The sequence below is a fragment of the Sturnira hondurensis genome, unplaced genomic scaffold (genome assembly GCF_014824575.4).
Source record: "Sturnira hondurensis isolate 20B ecotype Veracruz unplaced genomic scaffold, ASM1482457v3 Scaffold0018728, whole genome shotgun sequence".
NCBI lineage: Eukaryota > Metazoa > Chordata > Mammalia > Chiroptera > Phyllostomidae > Sturnira > Sturnira hondurensis.
Window position 1 is genome coordinate 2,806,730 of NW_028091359.1, and position 20,257 is coordinate 2,826,986.

Consider the following 20,257-nt stretch of genomic DNA (forward strand, 5'->3'; position numbering starts at 1 on the left):
GGCGCTGCCACCCAACTCCCAGTTGTGCCCGGTCCTTGGGTGGCTGGGAAGCAACAGCGGTACAGCACAATGAGTTCTACACCGAGCATCAGAGATCTGAGTTCTTTCTCTTTTTTTTCCAATTACCACTTACGTTTGGTATTATTTCATATTAGTTTCAGGTGTACCTCATAGTGGTTGGACAAGCATACACTTTGCAAAGCGTGGCCCCTGATATGTCCAGTACCCCCTGGCACCATGCATGGTTATTACATGGTAATGACAGAGATCTGAAGTCTTGAACCAGGTCAGCCACAGACATGCTGTTGGATTTTGCACCGTTAAGTTCTCTGAAGTTAAAATGCATAATGAGGAGGTGTGGTATAGGTTATAGAATATCCTGGTTTAAAAAGGTGTTGTTTTTTTTTTAAGTTTAAGCTCTATAACTTCTGTGTTAAAGGAATTTTAAGGGGAAGCCCTATTGTATCGGAGAAAAATAGAGGTGTTTTGGTTGAACTTGGGAAGGCGGTTCCTTGCCCTTGACCTAGTTCTTGAAGCAGTCCCTGAGGACTCAGAGGGACTGTGTAGATGCTCAGAAAACGGTGGGAAAACCACTCGCCCCGGTGACCCGGAGGCCATTTCCCAGAGGGCTGTGAGCTCTGAGGCCACAGCTCCGCATTTCTGCGTTTCTGTCTGCCCTGCACGTGCTGTTTTTGTGGTGTCTCCTTCCTCCATCCTGGACGGGGCAGGGAGTCGGTGGTGGGCAAACAGAACGGCCTCTGGCAGCGTGGGCTCAGTGTCCGATGTCCCCTGTGTGGCTGCAGGCACCTTTGACCGGAGCGTGACCCTGCTGGAGGTGTGCGGGAGCTGGCCCGAGGGCTTCGGGCTGCGGCACCTGTCCTCGCTGGAGCACACGGAGGAGGGCCTGCGGGAGCGGCTCGCTGACGCCATGGCTGAGTCGCCCAGCCGGGACGTCGTGGGATCCGGAACAGGTAATGGTGGCCTCACACTTCTCGCCTCCCTCGGTCCTGACTGGCACCTGCTGGTGTGGAGCTTCCCTGGAAGGAGAGGGTGTATATTTGTTTAAACTGTTTGTTTCTTTAGTTTGCACTCTGACCGCCGTCCACCGTGCAAGCGTGTGGTCATGGGAAGCCCTGCGTCCAGGGGAACTCCCAGTGGAACTGACCCCTCCTAGGTGGGGTAATGCATTAAAAAATGTTGTGATAAACACAATTGCGTTCTGTAAGCAGCTCCCAGAGGGACACCTGCTCGAGGGGCCGGGGGCGGGGACAGCCTGGGAGTCTCTGAGGTTTTCAGCAGCCCTTAGGCACGGAGTGCTCACCAGCTTCTGCCCTGCGGGAGGTTTCATAGATCGGCAGGTACCGTGGGGCCTGGCACCTGCCACCTGGGAGGGAGCAAGCGTGAGGCAGGCAGGGATGGTGTGAGCCTGCCGGGCAGCTTTCCTTCGTGCTGCCTTTCGCCCTTGTCTTGTTTCTGAGAAGGCCCAGCAGCTGGGGCCTGGGATCCTGAGGCTTCTCTCGTCCAAAAAGCAGCCAGAAGGCATCTTTAGCGGACAGGCGGCCATGCCCCAGCAAGCAGGCACGGGCACACACGTGCACGTGCACATGTGTGTGCACACACACAGAGCGTGCACTTAGGGAAGGCCTCCACCTCCATGCAGCCACTGTACGGCCTGCACCGCCTGCTCTCTCTTCTCCAAAGCTCCCCTTCATTGCAGATGTGGGGGCTGTCGGTCACTGCCCTGGCCGGGCATTAGCGCCGAGGGAGACCAGCCCCCAGCCTTCCTCCCTGCTCCCTGAGGCTGGTGGGAACTCTAACTGCAGGTCCTCCCGCCCTTATTTGTGTTCACTTTGAACTGCCCCACATGCCCACCTGGAAAGTGGGTCCCAGAGAGGAGGACCCTGCACCCTGGGGCAGGAATCGGGACCAGCTAGACACAGAGCCCAGGCACTTTGGACAAGGTTGGAAATGCCTGACATGACCACTTTCCGGCAGGTACTCTGGGTCTTTTGGATACCAGGGGTCAGCAGCTCAGCTTCCCCCTCACCTTTTGCATCCCATTTAGTCCCCGTGCTACTACAGGAAGAGGACAGAGACGTTGTACGTACTGCTATCCCCATAGTATAGAAGCACCTTATCAGGCCCCTGGAGACAGCCATCTTTGAGGACCAGCCCCGTCTGGCCCCCATCCACACCCCATCTTCCCTAGAAGGGAAGGAAGCTGCCAGAGCCACGCCCATTCCCTTGTGCATTCACAGGCACACACGTGCACGCCATATCTCCCCCCCCCCACTGAAAAGCTCTGCTGTTTCTGGGGGCTTTAACCCCATTTTCCTTGGAAGCCGGCCGAAGCGAGGAAAACTCCCTCTCTGAGCCTAGCTCAGAGAACAGCCTTCCCCCCTGGGGCCCCTGACCAGCCCCAGCTCCCATAAGCCAGGGCCTGGTGGTGCTGCACTCCCTCCCCAGGAGCTGCCCTTCCAGGGACTAGAGTGTCGTGGGTCAGCTGTCCTCTGAGGCCTCTTGGGGCACCTCAACATTCTCCAGCAAGCAGATCTGAAGGTGCCTCCAGTCAGGGCCAGGGACTTCAGCCTGGCACAGACAGCTAGTAACCTGAGCGAAACTGGCAGCGATTCATCTGCCAGACAGCTGAGGGATTCAGGAGAGACTTTGTGGCCTTAAGCAGGTTCACGAAATTTAAAAAAATGAGAGAGGAAATTAAAACAGCCTGACCCACGGGTCAAAAAGTAGGAGACGCCCTTTTTGAGCAGAGGGATTCCATTTTCCTCCCCAACTGTCACCGAAAGGGACTCATCTGGTCTTCTTTGACTGTAGTGAATATGTACTTTATTTTATTTTTTTTACACTGTCTCCATGTTAAAGGCCAGCGAGGAAAGCAGATATCATAGAAGTCAACCTGCTTCCCTCTGCCATTGTCGAGAATCCCTCTGCACATTTCAGAACCGCAGATAAAGCGCCAGCCTGGCTGGGCAGCCCGGGGCCTTGAAAGGGCAGCTGAACACACCCCTGCCAGGAGCAGCGTGCTGTCCAGAGATAGCTGGGGAAGTGCAGCGCAACGTGGGAGGGAAGTCCCAGCAAGTCACCCTTGGCCTAGAGCAGCCTCTCAGTCTCCCTCTCCCCCCATCCCTGCTTCTCCAGGTGGCTCATAGGATAGGATGACATCAGCGTCTGCCCTGGTCGGGACTCCATGGCACCAGAGATGATCAGTCGCTGTAGCGCTTCAGGAAGCACTGGGTTTAGTGTAGCCCCGGGACTGCTGGCCTCTTGTCTCCGTGGGAAGGGAGCACGCTCGCGTGACCCCTGACACTGAAGCCCAGTGTGTAGCAGGCCTCACTCTCCTGCCGGTTTAGCTCGTGACGTACTGGTAAATGTTTAACTCTCAGCTCTCCAAAGGGAAGTGGGAAAGCCCTGGTTTTTAGCGTTTGAGGACTGCCGTCATGTATACTATGGCCAATTTCGAGCTATTGACATGATGCCAATTATGGAGCAGAATTCCTGAGAACTTGACATCAGCATACTGGCTTGTTGGTTACTCCAGTGCCCACTGTCAGCTGGGCCGTAGCGCAGAGCAGCTTTCCCCCAAAGCCCAGCAAAGCCTGTTCAAAACCTACTGTTCAGAGGGGCTGCAACCCAGCAGCACCACCAAGGCAGAATCTCAGACCCCACGTAGCCCTACTGAATCGGCACCTGCTTTGAACCAAGATCCTAATGCGCGTTCAAGTTGGAGATGGTCTGTGTTAAAACATGGTTCGCCTTTGCGGCAGGTGTTAGCTCTGGCCTCCCTGCCGGCCGCTGGCCACTTGTCTAACTAGATCACATGAGCGATTTGCAAGGCCAGCTCTAAACCGGCCGGGTCGCATTCTTGCTAATATCATCACAGCCCGGGCCCCTGTTCACACTCCCACTGTCCCCATTCAGCAAACCTCCAGACTGAGGTTGGTCTCACTCTGCCCTTAGGCTTTGGTTGCTGAAGGAAAATCACCGGTTGTTCAGATTGGTGCCTCTACAGACGTGTGGTCCCTGCTCTCCAGTGAGCCTGGGCAGTCCTCCTGTATTTTCCTGCTGCCCCTTCTCCTGTCCTTGGTTGGCATCCATCTTTTGCAGCAGAAACCAGCGCCTTGAACCGTGTCTGGCACGGAGCGGGTGTGCAAGTGACTGCTGGGTGAATGAGTTCTGTATCGGACCCAGATGCGAGGATTTCTGTCCCTGCTCACTGCTGTGGCCTGTAGCCTGTTTTCATTCTCTCAGAGACACCCCAGATCTCTGATCCTCTAAGAATTTGTATTTTATTTTTGGTATTTTTATATGATTGCTGATTATTTAGTATGACTTAATATGCTGTTTATTTAGTGTGGTACATAGGTTCAGTCCATCATCCTGAAATCAATCTCTTTCCTCCTTCATGGCCGTTATTGCGAACTTCCCATTCTCAGCTCTCTCACCACACCGTCTGGTCTCTCACTGTCAGAAAATGGTGGTCGTCACTTAGGAAACCTCTTGATTTCTACACTCAGACCCTAAACATCCACCTTCCCTCTCCTCCTGTCCCTGCCCCGGGACTGCCCAGCCACAGCAGCCGCTCGCCAGTTTACCTCCGCCGTCCACACAGCCACTCTGCCCCCACACTGGCCGAGCCACCTGCCGTGATCTTCAAGCACCTGTTCCTCTCCCGGCTTTATTCCTGCCTCCAGTCACTTCTCCGTCCCTGGCCTGGCCTGCTCTGCCCTGCCCTGCCGGCCCTGGGTATGTTTCTCCAGGCCCTCTCTTGGCCCCCCTTCTCCCTCAGTCAGTCCTCTGCTGCTGTGGCCTCAAATGCCATCTCTACACTGATAACTTCCAACTAATCTCCAAGTTGGCTTTCTCTCCTGATCCCCAGAACCATCTCAACAGTCACCTGCCGGCACCTCCATGTTTCCCCAGTCTGAACTCCTCTCCCCCGACCCTGTCCTTCTCCGGGGCTCAGCCCACCCCACCCCGTACAAAGCCCTTCGTGACCGGCCGCCGCCCTTTCTCCAGATGCCTCTCTTGCTGCTCCATGAGCCCCGGTCCCGCCCAGCTCCCCGAGGGTCTCCAGCACACGTGGTCTGCCGGCCAGGCGTCTGCACACACCCCCCCTTCCCTGGAATGCCATCTCCCACAGCCCCGCCTCCCTCCGCCACCCCCTCAGGATAACCTGACTAATTCCTGCTTAGCAGACATTCCTTTCAAAATTGCCTCTTCTAGAAAAATAGAACTTTTAAAATAAGCAAAACATTTACCCTATCCGATTGTTTTGTGTCTAGGTGAAGATACAACCTAATACAAAAAGTTTTAATAAACACCTGGGTACACATTAAGTGCATTTTCTCTGTAGACTTTAACTCTTTCCGTCCCTATTCAGCCGAACCTCGTCTTCCTTTGTTCTGGCCTTCACATCCAAAAGCAAAAGCCTGACCCCCGGGGCCCGCTCAGCCATCTGAAGTATTCTCGACGCCTCCCTGTTGCGGGCTGCCTCCTTTTGCCGCCATTGACTCTTAAGAGCTCACTAAGTCAGTTCTCAAGGTCAAGAGGGACTGTCTCTTCCCCATGGCTGCGGCTTCCTGCAGTCCTGGGGACACCGTTTCACTCTCCTTGACCATCACGGCGTGAAGGTAGAAAGGGACTACACCTCGCTCTGTCCGGGAGTTAGTCGTGGGCACTACCCTGTGGGCTCGCTCTCTGCTCCTCCCCTTCTGTCAGAGATACATTTATTTTCTTACCCAAATCTATAAAACTGTCACAAAACAATATTATAAGCAATGCATTCTAGTACTTTATATTTTCTTTCTTTTTTTATTTTTTTGAAGTGCGGTCATATGCCACTAACTTGATTTCGCATTGATGACTTGGTATCTACAGTTTGGAAACCAATACCCGAGTTTATTCTGCTCATCCTCTGGTCCTCCATGTGTAGGAAATTAATTACTCAGCAGAAAAGGCTGTCAGATTATTTTCATCTAAAGCTCTTCCAAATTTTTCTGTCAGAAACTTCTTCTATTTATTGAAAGGGCTATGAATTTTCCCTCCTGAATAGTAAAAGCACATTTTGAACCTTGCACACCATTGTGAAACGGTCCAGATTTCGGTGAGTTAGCTAACAAATGCTGTGCACACTCGCACTAATAACACCTTCCATCTTGAGACTGCAGGAACCCAGCTGTGGATACACTCTCGCTGCCACTGTGGGGGTTGACCAGATGTTTGGCCCCAAAACAAACAACCAGTGTGAGGACCCTCTGTCCCGCCTCCAGATCCGGCCCTTCCCATGGACCTTGGAACTCCCTCCCGCTTGCCCCATTGCTGAGGCTCCATTTCCGGAGAGGCTATATTGGCCCCTCCCACCCCAAGGTGCCACGTGATCGGGTGACAAGAACTGCAGGCATCAGGGCAGTGAGTTCATTGTCTTACCTTTTAGACATCTGTGTGCTCAGGCAAATACTGCCATCTAAGCCATTTAGCCGGTCACTTAGGTCCTTTTTTCTGCTTTACCTAAATGGGCCCCGGAATTTTCCTTCTTCTTCTGTGGTGCCTTTACGAAGGGCTTTTAGTGTCTTCTCTCAGTGAGTTCCTCAGTGGCCCCCACATTCTGTCTGTGGCAGTGGCCGGCAGGCAGGCTGTCTGCAGGCACCTCTGGTGCCCACCACCCTAGGGTGCACAGCGTGAGGGAGGAGTGAGACGTAGTTCCTACCCTCACAGACATCAAAGTCCTGGAGGAGGAAACAGTGCTGGACTGTGGGTCGGCTCCTCCCTGGTTGCTGCCCCCAGCTGCCCACTGGGGCCCACCTAACTGCGCTGGCCCGGGCAGAAATCCAGAGTGGTCCCCTGCCCAGAGCCCAGGCTCTTTCCAGGATTTGAAATCGAAAGTACAAACTCCCCAGTAACAGATGCCCCAATGGTGCGGAGGCTGGTGAGGAGAGAACAAGCCCCACAGCAGCACAGGGGCACCCAGACGTAGAGCCCAGCGCCGTCCACAGGCCGCAGCCCCCCAGCTGGGGTGGGAGGGAGCAGCTGCCCCGGGGGTGGTGGGTGGCGCTGTTGGTGTTGCTATTTGCGGCTCGGGTTAGTTGCCCGTTCTCGTCCACTCTCCACCGTAGGAAAGGCCAGGTCTGAGAGTCCTTGCAGCTCCGGCACCCAGCTGCTGCCCCTGGAAGGAACCTTGTTTTTCTTTGCCGTGGTGTTTGGAAGTCCTCATTAGGAAATGGGGGAGGCCTGTGACCTTGGCCAGGGTCCTTTTCCTCTCTTGGTTCCACTTCTCTAACAGCAGGGGACAGGGAAACCAGTGACTCTAGTAAATGTTTACCTACTACACCTGTTGTGTCCTGGCCCCGGCACCACTGCAGTCAGCAGGCTGTGGACGTCCTCTCTTTGGCTCCTCTCAGCTCCGCAAGAATGGCCACCTCCTCCCAAATGGCTTCTGTGCTTTGGGCTCTGTGCTCGCCACGTAAATGCCCTCTAATCAAAATGTCACCACCAGGTGGATCTGCTCCTGTCTCCAATTTTCAAAGAAGACAAGAGGAAAGGAACTTAGCTCAAAGACATGGGATTAAAATGAGATATCGAAGGAGAGTTTCCAGTTCTTAAGATCCCATCAGTCTCACCTGGGCACAGTCATGACTTCCACCCTTTCTTCAGCACACGAGGGGGTCCCCAGAAGAGCAAGGGGCTCTCACTTGTGGGCCTGCTCTGTCATCCCATGTCCCTACTTACAAAGCACCCAGGCCCCCATGCGCCTGCCCAGGCCCCTTGCGGTGACATTTCAAGTCTCTTCCAGGCCTTCCTCACCTTCCTTTCCAACCTGAAGGCCCACTTCCCCTTCCATAATAACCCTTATTCGTATTTCACCACCACCACCTTCATGCAAGCATCCTCGCCCGTTGGCATAAACCCACCATCCCCAGCACAGCATGCCTCACTCACCTGACTCTGTTAAAGGACCTGTGCCCTCCTGCTCTGCTCAGTCACCCTTTCGGACCAAGCCCAAATGTCGGCTCCTCTGCGAAGCTTTCTCTGACCCGCAGCCGTGTGCCTTCTCTGTCTTCTCTCAGCTTCGGCACCACCGAAGCTCAGGACAGTCAGCCCCGGACAAATAGTGTATGTTGCCTTTTCCATTAACGAGCAATGGCAGACTCCCTTCCACGTGCCCCTGCAGGGAGGCTCGGCTCTGGTGGTCCTCGCCCCCCGCCTCAGCTGGCCTGCCCATACTGAGTGTCTCACCTAACCCAACTCCAGTTCCTCAGGCCCAGCCTGATTCGTCTTTGTCACCTCTGACCGCCAGCCTTCTCCTTGCCCAGCACCCAGCCCTGGGATGTGAGCCAAGCTGAGCCCCAGTTAATGTTTGTTGAATGACTGGATGGGGTTTTGTGGCTCCTGCGAGGCAAAGGAGAGCCAGCCAGAGCAGTGGGGAAAATTCCCGTGTTTAAAAGACACACTTGTTACTTTCTGGCCACTTCTCAAATCTGATTCAAGATAGGTTCTCCGCTCTCCCCACCCCACTTCTCCATTTTGTAGTGGCCCAAAGTCTACTTTGAACGTTTTCACCAAAGCGTGCTGATTTCTATCAACAAGAAGGCAGCGCCACTGCGACTTCCTTGGTGTACCTTTGGGGTCCCCTTTGTAGGTGTCGCCCACCCCAGAAGCAGGACTGCCTGGGGGAGATGTATGCACCTAGACAAGAGGGCGGGGAGGGGCCCTCTTCTGGAGACGTTAGCGCAGGTAAATGGTTAACAAAAGGGAGGATTTCTCTCTGTTCTTCCTCATCTGCCAGAGAATTCACCTTTCACCACTGACCTTTCTGTGAGGTGTAAGATCTGAGCAAAGTTGAACGCAGTCATGGGTGGTTAAATACCCATCATTCACTTCTGCCCGCCTCTGCCCCCTGCCTCCTCAGAAGGTGGTCTGAGGGGTGCAGACCACCCCCTAGATTTGATGGCTGCCAACAGAGGAAAGACACACACACGCACGCAGAAAACGAACGTTGAAAACGGCCCTCTGGCCCCGTAGGGATCTAGAGCCGCAGCTTTGAAGCAGGAGAGGACGCTGCGGGAAGCAGGACAGGCTGTGCCAGCCTGGTCCAGGTTAGCAGAAGGAGGCACTTCCTGGCCCGCATACCAGAATCAGCTGTCCGGCCTCTGATGTTCGGTGGTTTCTTCCTGCTCACTTTCTTGTATCCACCCCTGCCCCCAGGGACCTGCAGGCCCACCGCATGCGACATTTGTAAATGTACTGGCAGAGTCCCCCAACACCAGGCTTCACAGACGTCCCCAACTCCTCCCCCCGACATATGTTTTATGTAGTGTGGCTGGATGGCTCGTGATTTCACCCTTCCCTGTGCTTAATTGAGTTTGGGGAGAACCGACATCCAGTTGCTTCATTTGTTTAGGATAGCTTTTTCCATTCGGGGCCCCCCCGCGCTCATTTTACAGGCGCGTTCCCAGCATCTCCAGGCTCCAGTTGGCCAGGACCGGCATGACATCTCCGCTTTGATGTGTGTGACTGGTGCAGGCCTTCGGGGTAGTGGGGGAAGCTAAGCCTACCAGTGTCTCCGCCTCCATCTGGGCATGGGCTGGGTTCTTGGAAGGCTGGAGAGTCTTTGGTTTCATACTTTATTCATCCCCTGAGCCACTAAGAACTAAATATGTGCATACAGTTCATGCATTTGAGCACGTCTTCATGATCCTTGTCTAAGCAGCCCAGCCACACTGCCAAGTGGCTTTGAACTCTTCAGGCCTGGTTTCTACATCCAAGAGGAGGAAGAAAACCTGAGGGCCTACCCAAGATGCTGGCTCTACCTCTGCATCCTTCACTGTCCCAGGCCTGTGTGGCAGGCAGGCATGGGCTGGCGTGGGGGGTGGGGGGAGCGGGGAATAGATGGAGGGATGATACCAGTATCACCCAGTGGGAACTATGCAAAACCCTCGAGGTACTGTGCCTGGGAACAGACCACGAACAGCCCCTGCAAAGCTCTCAGTGGCCAAACCAGATCTTGATGTCTACTCCCTTTGACCTTGGCTTGCTGCTCTCTTAAAGGTCCTTGTTGTGATCCTCTTTAAAGAAATATTTTATTTTCAATACAGACACAGCCCTTGACGTAGCAGTAAAAACCATCACCCCTGAGAGACACATGGCTGTGAAGTGTGTTGGTATGTAACTTCCTGTCTTTGCCGAAGTTCAAGGCTTTGTCCCACTGCTCTTTTGGTCCCTCAAGAGGCACTGGAGTCAGGGCCAGGTCATCTCAGATGATGGCCGTGGGACTGGCTGGTTTGGGGGCGGGTGCTCACTGTTCTTCACCCAACAAGAGTTTCTTTGAGAACCTCACTCCCTGCCCCCACCTTTAAGATGGAAGTCAAATTTTCGGACTCTGCTGTGCAGAGCAGAGAGGTCACTAGGCTCTAATGCATTTACCATTGACTGCCCCTCTTGTAGTGCGTCTATTAGTGAGTAATTTGATTTGTACCTATTCATTTGCAGTCCCTGCAGGAGCCTGGAGCTGGCCCCTAGTATAATTGGTGCTGTCTCTATTTTTACATCATTAGATTAGCCCCGACTCCTGGCCACTTGTTGTCTGCGCTTGTCTGTCCATTTATACAACCTAATGTAACACAAAATTCATTACTGATCACATTACTTTCAACTCTGAAGCCAGCCCTGTGATAAACATTTGGTTAACCCCTTCCTACCCACGGAAGGGCTGACAGAACAAATGCACTTCCACTAGACAGGCAAATCAATATCTTAATACACCAAAGTGGAATTGCATTTCTAGATTTGTTATTCCTCCTGGAGGAGCAAATGGACAGGCTCCGCAGAGCTGGTGGGATTGAATAATGAATAGAGCCCCGGCACCAGCAGCCAGTCTGCGAGCAGAGCACAAAGGCCCCCAGCACCCGCCCCGCTTTTTCCTCTGGACAGGCGGCACCGCAGCAATTAACTGAGGCCCGGGCTCCTCTGCCCGCCACAGAGTGTGGGGTCGAGGGTGCGGGCTGGGACCCCGACGTGGGCAGCAGAGACCTTGGCCCCACCACCGTTCTCTCTGCCAGCCTTGGCCTGGGACTACTGGACCAAGAGCGGAATTAGTTTCCTCAAAACCTCCTTTACTGATACGAAGGTACCAGGCACGTGGGCCTGGCACTGATGCCACCAAGAAATTAAATTAAATCCGTGACTAAGCCAAAGTTTACCATTTGGAACCAAATGCACAAAATGATTCCTGGTTAGAGCCAGGTCAACGACGCTGGGCGTGGCCAGTTCCCACCAGCGCCTGTCCTTGTGTGAACGTTGTTTGGCACGGAAATGCCACGTGCACTACCTGAGTGTGCTCCTAGTCCTGTGGTAGGGATGCCGGTGAGCAGCAGGGGGGACTCTGGCACGGGGACTGGCCACAATTTTAAAGGGACCCTCACACAGCTCTATTTAATAGAGAAGGTCTCCCTCACCCTCACCCTGGTCTTCCCCTCCCAGGCCCCTGTTTGTCCCTGGGGAGCACCCACGCCCACTGTAAGTCATTAACTCTCAGGACAGTTTGTTTCTAAAGGAAAAATACCCGGACTTATTAAGAAACTCTCATAAAGCCTGTACTACAATAATTAGAAAAATAGGCGTAGAGGAAGTAGAATGGAACCCATTACCACGAGAGCCATAAATCCCCAAGTATAAAAACAAGCTGTAAACAAGATACTCAGTTGGGAATGGAAGCTGGAAAAAGCTGCCCATCTCGGGGACGCTCTGGAAGCCGAGAAGACGCACAGGGCTCGCTCTCCCTCCTCTCGGGACCGCACCTCACACCTCACTGCCCCTTGGCTGGCTCAGAGCCCCCTCAGGCCAGGAGTGACCGGCAGCCCTGAGGACAGGGGATGGGATCTGAGGGACTCCCTGAGCGGGCTGGTGCTGCTCACAGCCTCCCCATTCCTCCAGCCTTTCTGATGCCTCCCCTCCTAGGTTTGTGGCGGGGGGGGGGGGGGGGGGGGGGAGGCTGCAAGTTGAGATGGCAGAGGTGGAGGGCTGTCTCATGCCGCCCTGACTGTGGGAAGCTCCATTCCCCACTGAAGGCCTGTATACCTGGACCAGAGTTTCCGGAGTTATAACTCAAAGTGCTTCCTGCTAAGAAAGATGGGGGGGGTGGTCTTGGCACGGTGTTACAAGATACCTCCCACTGAGGCGGTGGTAGGGGACACTGGTATGTCACTGAGGAGAGCCCGGGTACAGCAGCTGTCCCTGCAGGGCCGCCCAGCCCCCAGCCCCCAGTTCACAAATGCGCTCAGTCGTGAGCCCGCTGTTTGGGCCGCAGCTGTTAATCCTCTCAGGTGGGTAAGTGGGACGGGAAGGGAGGTGGGGGGCTCTGTGGGTCCCACACAGGGCCCCCGCCCAGCAACTCTAGAACACAGATCAGAGTCCAGCGGCTACCTTTGCAGGGCAGGACAGACCAGTGACAGGGAGGAGAGTGTGTTGGCTGGTGGAAGGAGACTTTGATTTCTTAACCTTGATGGAAAGTGGGGAAAAGCCACATCTTACCAAACTCTTCCGCTGCATCACAGAGAATTTAATTACGTTTGGACATTTGAATGAGAACCAGATGTGGCTCTGGCCTGTCGGGCCGGCCGCATCTCTCCTGTGGTCCACAGGCCGCCGAGCCAGCACGGAGCCCTGGAGGGCAGCTCGGGAAGACCCGCCCGGGAGCTGGGCGGGGTCGACCGAGCTTCAAGGCTGGACTTTAGGAAATGGGGAGGTCAAGGCCAGCTGCCAGACACCTGGTTCCACGGGAGAGTTTCCAAGCCCTGACTCTTCATAGCCATGCTGAGTGGGCATGTTTGTGGGGCCCTCCCTGGCACCCAGCCCCATCCCACATGCAGACACATGCGCGCGCACACACACACACACACAGAAGTGGAGACACAGCACCTAGCCAGGCATCTCTATCACCAAAGACAGAGCGCCATGCTGCCCAGCCCTGAGCCTGCTTTAGATAACGTCTGCTGAGCCTCTGCGCCCAGCCTGGCGCCCAGGACCTTGAGCTGGAAGGGCAGCCATTGGGCCCTCTAGGGGGAGGGACTCTTCTTACTGGGGGCCTCTGCCTGCAGATACACCAGAGACAGGCAGGCGCAGAGTGGGTTTTCCAACCAGGCCGCCACTGCTGTCACAGGGTTCCTTGCGTGCTCTGCTTCTTAAAGCCCCTTCGCATCCTCTTCCCCGGAGATCCTCACACCCCTAGCGAGGCAGCCAGGGCGGCCCCTCCCCACCTGGTGACAGACAGTGAAGCAGATGAGAAGTGAAGTGACTCGCCCAGGTCATTCAGCACATCTGCAGCAGAACTGGGGCACGAGCGAATTCTCTGCCTCCTGCCATGGTCCCCCGCTTCGTGCCGTCCATGGGGAGTTTCGGCTCTGAGCTGCTCCTACACGGCTTTTTTAGCCAGACTTACCAAATACCTCACAACCAGGGAAACGTGAGCCAGGTCTGCTCAGCCTTGGCTGTCCCCGTGCATAATGTGTTGTGACAGGTCGTACTCGGACTGGGTCCGGATTTAAGTTATACTGATAACGTGGCCCTGAGAAGGCCACTGCGCAGGGGGCGCTGTTCCAGGTCGTCTGGGTGGGTCATCCTGGCTCTTCTCCTTTGAGACCAAGACTTGGGAGGGTTCGGGGGACAGGGGCTTCCTGGAGTGGGGGGTGGCAGCACTTCCGGTTCGAGTCCTTCCCCGCCTGGGGTTGGTGTCCCATTGTAGCTGCTGTCAGAGGGGCCTGGGAAGCGACTCCAGCCCCCAACCAGGCCTGCGTGCCCTCCTGCAATGCCTTGCCTGTGGTCATTGCTCACCGGCTGTTCAAAGGCTGTGACGGGATTGACTCCACCCAGAACTCAGATGCTCCGTTCCCACTCCTATCACACACACAGCTAGGTCCCGTGGGGAGGGAGGGGTACAGAGTGTGAAGGGACAGCGGTGGGGGTGGAGGGCAGGGAAGGCCATGTGGTCTTGGCCTCATTCTGTGATGGTTCTGGGTCTCAGCACCTACAGGGGTCAGGACGGAGAGCTGGGCCCAGAGGAGAGAAGGCGCATGTGTGAGAGCTTGGCGGGCTGGCAGTCTCCAGCCAGGCAGGAAGGTGTGTGGCTTCAGGACCGCTGCGGCCCTCGGGCCAGTCAGGCACTCCCAGGAACCCTGGCGGAGTATGCAGGGAGACCACTAGGAGTGGGAGGCATTGACGGGCCAGGGCTCGGTGCCCGGAGACAGCCAGGCCAGCACTCCACTCCCAGATGCCATCAGCCGAAAACAGGATAGCTGGTATCTGAATGTGGAGGAGCCTTTCTTCCTCTGCCCCTCAGCTTCCAGAAACTTCCCTCCTTCCTTCCACAGACTTGCCTGGGAAGGGACAGAAACCCCTGCTGGAGGGACAGGGGATCTTTGGGAAGACCCAGCCTCCCTCCCCACCCCCACCAAGCCCTCTGAGCTGGACAGAGAGGACCCTGGTTTGCTGGTGGCTGTGCAGCCTGAGGTGGCCCTGCAAGGGGAGTGTGGAGGGGTGGGTGGGTGTGTCTGAGTGTGAAGGAAAGCAAGGCCTCCCTGCAGGCTGCCTCCTTAAAACTGCTGCCCTTTCAACTCCGGAAGAAGGCCCTGGGGCTGAGGCTGGCTCCAGCCCAGGGTGTGGTCCCCACTGCCCTGCTGTTGGGGTTTCTAGGAGCATTCTCAGCCAAGTCCACCTCTGTCTCCCTGAACAGACCTCTGCCTCGCTCCGCCACACTGCAGGAGACAGTGGTCGTTTCGAGGCCCAGGACTGGTATAGGAAAAGCAGCCCATAGTTGTGTCTCTCAGGGCCACCTCCTGGTTGGCACCTGGGCCATCTGTCCAGTTCAGCCCCGGGGAGCTGCCCGCCCTACTGTGCCCCGCGTTCCCGCCCCCACTGCCCCTCCCTTCTCTCTGCAAGCCCCAGTGTGCATGGCTGGTCCCAGGCCCTGTGGGCAGACCCCACTTGGGTCCATTCACTGAACTTGCCAGCAGTCCTGCAGTGGTCCCCTGGCCTCCTCTCCATATATCCCATCCAGGGAAGACGCTGAAAGTTCCTAACCTCCTAGTCAGAGGACCCCACCCCCATCCCAACCAACTTCCAAGCCCAGAGCCCTCACAGTGGAAGGGGATTGGAACTCTTTGTGTTTGCAGACCTCCCCTGAGCCAGGCACTGGGCAAGATGGAGCCGTCTGACAAGCTGCTCAGTGCCCGGGACCACCTGCTCCCCTGGGTACCGCTGAGCCCGGCCCAAGCCAGGGGGGTTAACCACAGGCCCTGCAGACGGGGGAGAGCTGGGAGGTGGACGCAGGAGGGAAAAATCAATGCACGTCAACAGGGTTGGAAATTTATTTTCCAGCTTGGAAGAGGGTATTTACAAAGAGGCAAGGAGGGAAATAAAAAGCTATAAACACATATCTGCCATCTTCCTCCGCGGGCCATTTCTTGATTAAAAAGAATCTTTTGCAAGGCCCAGTGGAGGGCAGGCTGGTGAGGGCCTGGATGCCCCCAGATGCCGGAGGAGACACCTGCTGGGAAGGGAAGATGGGGAGCGACCCCAAGGTGCTGCGGACAATCACAGGCACTGGTACAGCTGCAACATTAATAGAACTCACATTTGCTGACTGGAAGCTGTACTTAGCGATGCCATCTACATGCATTATTTAATTTGATTTTTACAATCAGGCTGTGAAACAGGCCTTGTTACCCTCTCGGGCAGGAAACTGAGGCACAGGGATGTTGAGTAACTTAAAGTCTCCCAGGTGGCAGTGGGCAGGGGCAGGGAGGGGTGGGGGGCAGGGCCGGCCGGAGCTTGTGCTTTTACCCACTGCACCAAACTGCCTCCCCAACCTAGGCGAACTCTGCCCCTCCTCATTGCCCTTAATGGACATGGGGGTGTTCTCCCTTCTCACTGCCAAAGCTGGCGTGCTGTGGGCACAGGGCGAGACCAGGCCCCGAGGTCTAATCCTACTCCCACCGGGCCACTTGGGTGGTTAGCTTGGGACCGGGGCGTGTGGCTGCAGCCAGGGCCCAATAAAGTGCTCTGCTAATCCCTGTAATGAGCAGTGGGGTGAGGCTCTAAGCGCGCAGAGCAGGGTGGCTGCAGCCACTGAGCACACCAGCAGGGCCGGCTGTGGGCGCTGCTCCTATGGTGCTGGGCGAAGTATCCCTGTTCAGCCTGGAGGTTGAGCCAGGGGTTCCAGGGGCCTGCTTCCCCCCACCCCCCCAACACACACACAGACAGCTCTGCCCTTACGGGCCCTGTAAGGGCACAGACCTCCTTCTGGGTCCTGAGACGAGGGCTCTCCACAGAGACCCCCACCGCCAGAAGCCAGGGGGCTCCCTTCGGGTCTTTAGCCATCTGCCCCTACTGCCATCCAGCCTGCAGGAGGCCAGGAGGTGAAGCCTGAGTAGGACTTCACTTGTGACCGTCCACTGGGGTCTCCTGCCCAGCTCTCCCCAAGGCTCACTTAGGCCCTGTGCTCAGCATTTCCCCCTCCCCACGTATTTGGGGACCATGATGCTTATTAAGTAACTGACTCCTGAAAAGAGGCCTCCTTTCAGTCTGTCCCCAGAAGCCCCTGCCTTGCAGGTGTAGGGCGGCCTCGAGGGAGGGAAGGGTCTGCCCCCGGGGGAGGGCACAGCCCCAGGGCAAACTCCAAGGGTGAAGCAGACTTGGGGGCCGGCACTCCAGAGGCGCGGGCCCAGGTGGAGCCCTCCCTGCCCACCAGCGCCCACCGCAGCCCCGGGAGCCAGGGTCTGGTGCCCCTGCCTCTGCAGAAGGGCCACAGTGCCTGCCTTGGGATGGGGGAGAGGGGTGGTGGCGGCCTGAACAGCCGCAGACTGACTCCCTCATTCTGGGCAGCCCAGCCCAGGAGGGGGGTAGTGTGTGGGGGCAGCCTTGCTCCTGCCTCTGCGCCTAGACTGAGAATGACCTCTCCCTGGGTGGCCTTGGCGTGTGTGCCCAGGTAGTCAGGGTCACCTCTCCCTGACGAGGTCGGCCACCTCTCTGACACCTCTGAATTTGGCCAGGCACTGTGCAGAGCCAGGCCGCGTGAGGATTGAGCTTTCCTGTTCCTTTGCTTATTTCACGAGCATCAAGGCCCCCTCTTTTTAGTTGCCACTCATTCCATTGTCACCACAGTCCTGTGGCTTGCCTATCCTGGCCCATGGCCTAGCAGGCCCATTTCCAACAAGGGCCAGCAGGCGGCAGGTGAACACAGCCAGCAGTGGCCTTGGAAGCCAGTCTGAGTGGTGCCCAGAGTTGCCTGCCGCCATGTCCATCCTGGGTCTGCACCAGCAGCGGCTGTCTCTCGTGGGGACAGCGTACCTGGGGCCAGTGGCCTCCTACTCTTTCTTGGTTTTGCCACCTGCAAGGCAGGGAGGCCAGCAGCCGCCTCCCAGGTGCACGGCGATACTGGAGGATGTGAGGTCCAGCCACTTAACCTGGGAGCTACTGCTCAACCCCTGCCTTGCTGTGAGGCCTGGACCGCAGCCTCTTTCAGAGCTGGCTTTTCTCCACTGGCCAGAATCGACATCCTTTTACTGAGTGGGGACGCTACTGGCGATGCGTTCTCAGTTCCCCACCACGGAGCCCCCAGCTCTCTCTCCTGCAGCCCAGGCAGGTTTCTGGTGGGCTTTCCTCACGAGTCCACCTCAGCTGCAGGAAAGCTTCCCAGACCTGGGAGTCTCAGGAGTGGGAAAGAAGGGGGGCCGCCAGGAGCTACCAGAAGTGGAGCCACTGAGTCAGGCGCCGCAGTGGTCCCAGAAAACTCTGCAGCCCGTCTGTTTCCTCTCCCTCTCCTGGCAGCCCGCCTGCATGGGGCACCGTCTGGCACTGCGTGGGCCAAAGGCCCCTTCTCTCCCCTTCCCTCAGCTGCTCCCCGCACTCCGTGTGCGGCTCCTCTCCCCCCAACGCTGAAGGGGTCTCAGCTCCGTCACAACAGTTCCATCCGAGACCCCCCCCCCCGCCGTCTGATTGGTGCATGTCACTGTGCTCCTTGACTTCAGAATACTGCTGAAAGCTTCCCCTCCTCCCAGAGGGACGCCCCACACCTCCGTGTGCCCCTCCACCTGCTTGCAGAGATTGGTGTACTTCTTGATCGTTGTCCATATATTCTCCAAAAAGATTCCTCAATGCTTTTCTTTTCACAAGGGAAAAAAAAAGGAAAAAAAAAACAATGCCAACAGCCCAGCGTCCGCGAGCAACCCAACAGTAACAGAGCATGTGCTCGGGATGGAGGAAGGTAAGGCCACACGTTTCCATTTGCCGCTTGCTGCTAGGGCTGGGCGGCCGGGGTGCCTCAGAGGGGGGGCGTGCGCACCTCTCCTCCGCGTCCACACACACACGCGCTCTTGTGTCTCGGTGAGAAGAAGAGAAAGGGGGTTTGACAGAGGCTTGTAGAAAAGTGGCCGGGACCAGCCAGTCCCCTGTTCTTGTACTAGTAGTTCATGCTGAAGAAACCACCCCCACCTCTCCTTGCCACATCATTCATTCACCCACTCATTCATTCATTCTACCAGTGTTCTCTGCATGCCAGCTATTTCCCAGGCTCTGTGGTTGGCCCTGGGGACACAGAGATGAGGCACAGAGCAGGCCCCCAAAGGCCCCCCGCCTGGATGGGGACGTGCATGTGAGCAGACAGTGCCCCCTGTGTTGAGGGTCTGTGGTGGGAGCCAGTACGGAGAGCAGCGACGCCCGGCCGGCTCTGCCTGGGCTGCAGGACAGGCTTGCAGCACAGTGGACACTGCTGAGCTTCAGAAGATGAGGGGGTGTTCTGGGAGAATGTCTTGGGCACGGGCCCAGGGGCCTAAAGCAGCCTAGAGAGATCTAAAAACCACTGGAGTTCATTACTTTGGTTCCTCATGCAGTAACAAGTGACATTAGTGAGGCAGGTCCTGGAAAGCACTTAATAGTGCCGGGGGTTTAGACCTTATCCTGGGGAGCATTAGGAGTCAGCGGTTTTCATGCAGAGGGAAAGCAAGACAAGGTTTGCACTACAGACGGACCACTCTGGCTTTGGTGTGATGGGGGCTGTACAGAGCGGGGTCTGGGGGTCAGGAAGTTGATGGGGAGCTCTTAAAGTTACTCAGGTGGGAAATGCAGGCCTAACTAGGCAGTGGCAGTGAGAACAGAAAGGAGGGAAGAGGCCGAGGAGACACACGGGAGGTGAATCCGGGAGAGCATGGGCACCGTGGGGCGCAGGGCCAGGGAGCAGCCTGCCCACTCCCATCCTTCCCGGGCCTGACTGGCGAAGGGGAAATGTGAGCTGGGCAGCTCAGGCTACACCTGGCCCCCAAGGGCTGCACACTCATCTCGTCCCTGCCCTGTGTCACTCAATGGGCGAAGGCGCGTCCGCTCAGACTCGTGGGGTGGGGTCACGGAGGCTGCTGGCCGGGTGGCTGGGGGCCTGTGCCCAGGGCAGTGGGGGTGCTGTGCTCGGACCCGGGTTCCCATCTCCTCAGCTTCCTTGGCAACGTGGGTGTGTCGGTGGCACTTTGCATCAAGAACGCCGGGCCTGTCTCCCAGCTTTGGAAAGGGGCCCGCCTCCCCCATTCCAGTGGCCTTCCCTGCTCCTTCACCTGGGGCTTTCTTCCTTGGGCCTGGTGTCCAGACCCTAAAGGAAGCCCCTGCTTTTCTTGCTACTTACTGCCCGAGCTCCTCTCCCCTGCCCTCCTGGCCCTGCTGTCAGCGCCCCCTAGTGCTGGGATGGCCATGCATGAGGGCTGGGCCCTCAGAGATCTCTCTCAGACGCCTCTGCTTGCTTGTGGGGAAAGAGCAATGGTGTGAGCTTTCTTGGAGGCTGAAGCTTCCTCACAGAAATCCTGGGGTCTATTCTTTGCTTTCCTGGCCTCACCCTCTCTTGGCACAAGGGCCAATACTCCCCAATTAGAGTCAGACTGAAGAATGGCCAAGGAAGAAGGGAGCCCACACGGTGATCTTGTTTTCTGTCCGTATCTAAATTACCCTTACTCCTCCCAGGATCGGGCCCCATGGGGTGGCCAGTGGCTCTTGGAGACCAGAGACCACCATCAGGCCCACAGCCTGTATCCACAGTCCCCTGCCCACGTGCCCCCATCTGTTGAGAGGTTCCGGGGTTGGAGCCTGAGGGCCCCTCCCATCCGGGCCCAGGGGCCTGCTCTGGAGGAGCAGCGCCAACCGCCCCCCCCCCCCCCGCCATTCTTCGGCTGCTGCTGTCGGGCAGCCTCAGTGCTTCCCGGGTAGCCGGTAG

At 56.7% G+C, this 20,257-nt stretch overlaps 1 protein-coding gene and 1 long non-coding RNA gene across 6 annotated transcripts in view; one reads left to right on the forward strand and one right to left on the reverse strand.

Annotated features, from left to right (window-relative positions):
* The window catches only part of BCAS3 (BCAS3 microtubule associated cell migration factor), a 494,341-nt gene that overhangs the window by 471,954 nt on the left and 2,130 nt on the right, over nucleotides 1-20,257 (forward strand). For 3 of the 5 annotated variants that reach the window (XM_037069813.1, XM_037069810.1, XM_037069812.1), the window contains exons 23-24: nucleotides 804-971; nucleotides 10,110-10,175. In XM_037069813.1, the coding sequence (XP_036925708.1) occupies nucleotides 804-971; nucleotides 10,110-10,175 (234 nt within the window). Of the gene's footprint in view, nucleotides 1-803; nucleotides 972-10,109; nucleotides 10,176-18,180; nucleotides 18,272-20,257 lie in introns of all 5 variants that reach the window. The other 2 variants (XM_037069814.1, XM_037069816.1) reach the window with 2 other exon arrangements.
* Nucleotides 953-8,490, reverse strand: LOC119003460 (uncharacterized). Its single transcript, XR_005069968.1, has 3 exons — nucleotides 7,954-8,490; nucleotides 7,346-7,522; nucleotides 953-1,037 (listed from the first exon to the last, which is right to left on the reverse strand). It is a non-coding gene; the product is annotated as an uncharacterized LOC119003460 (long non-coding RNA).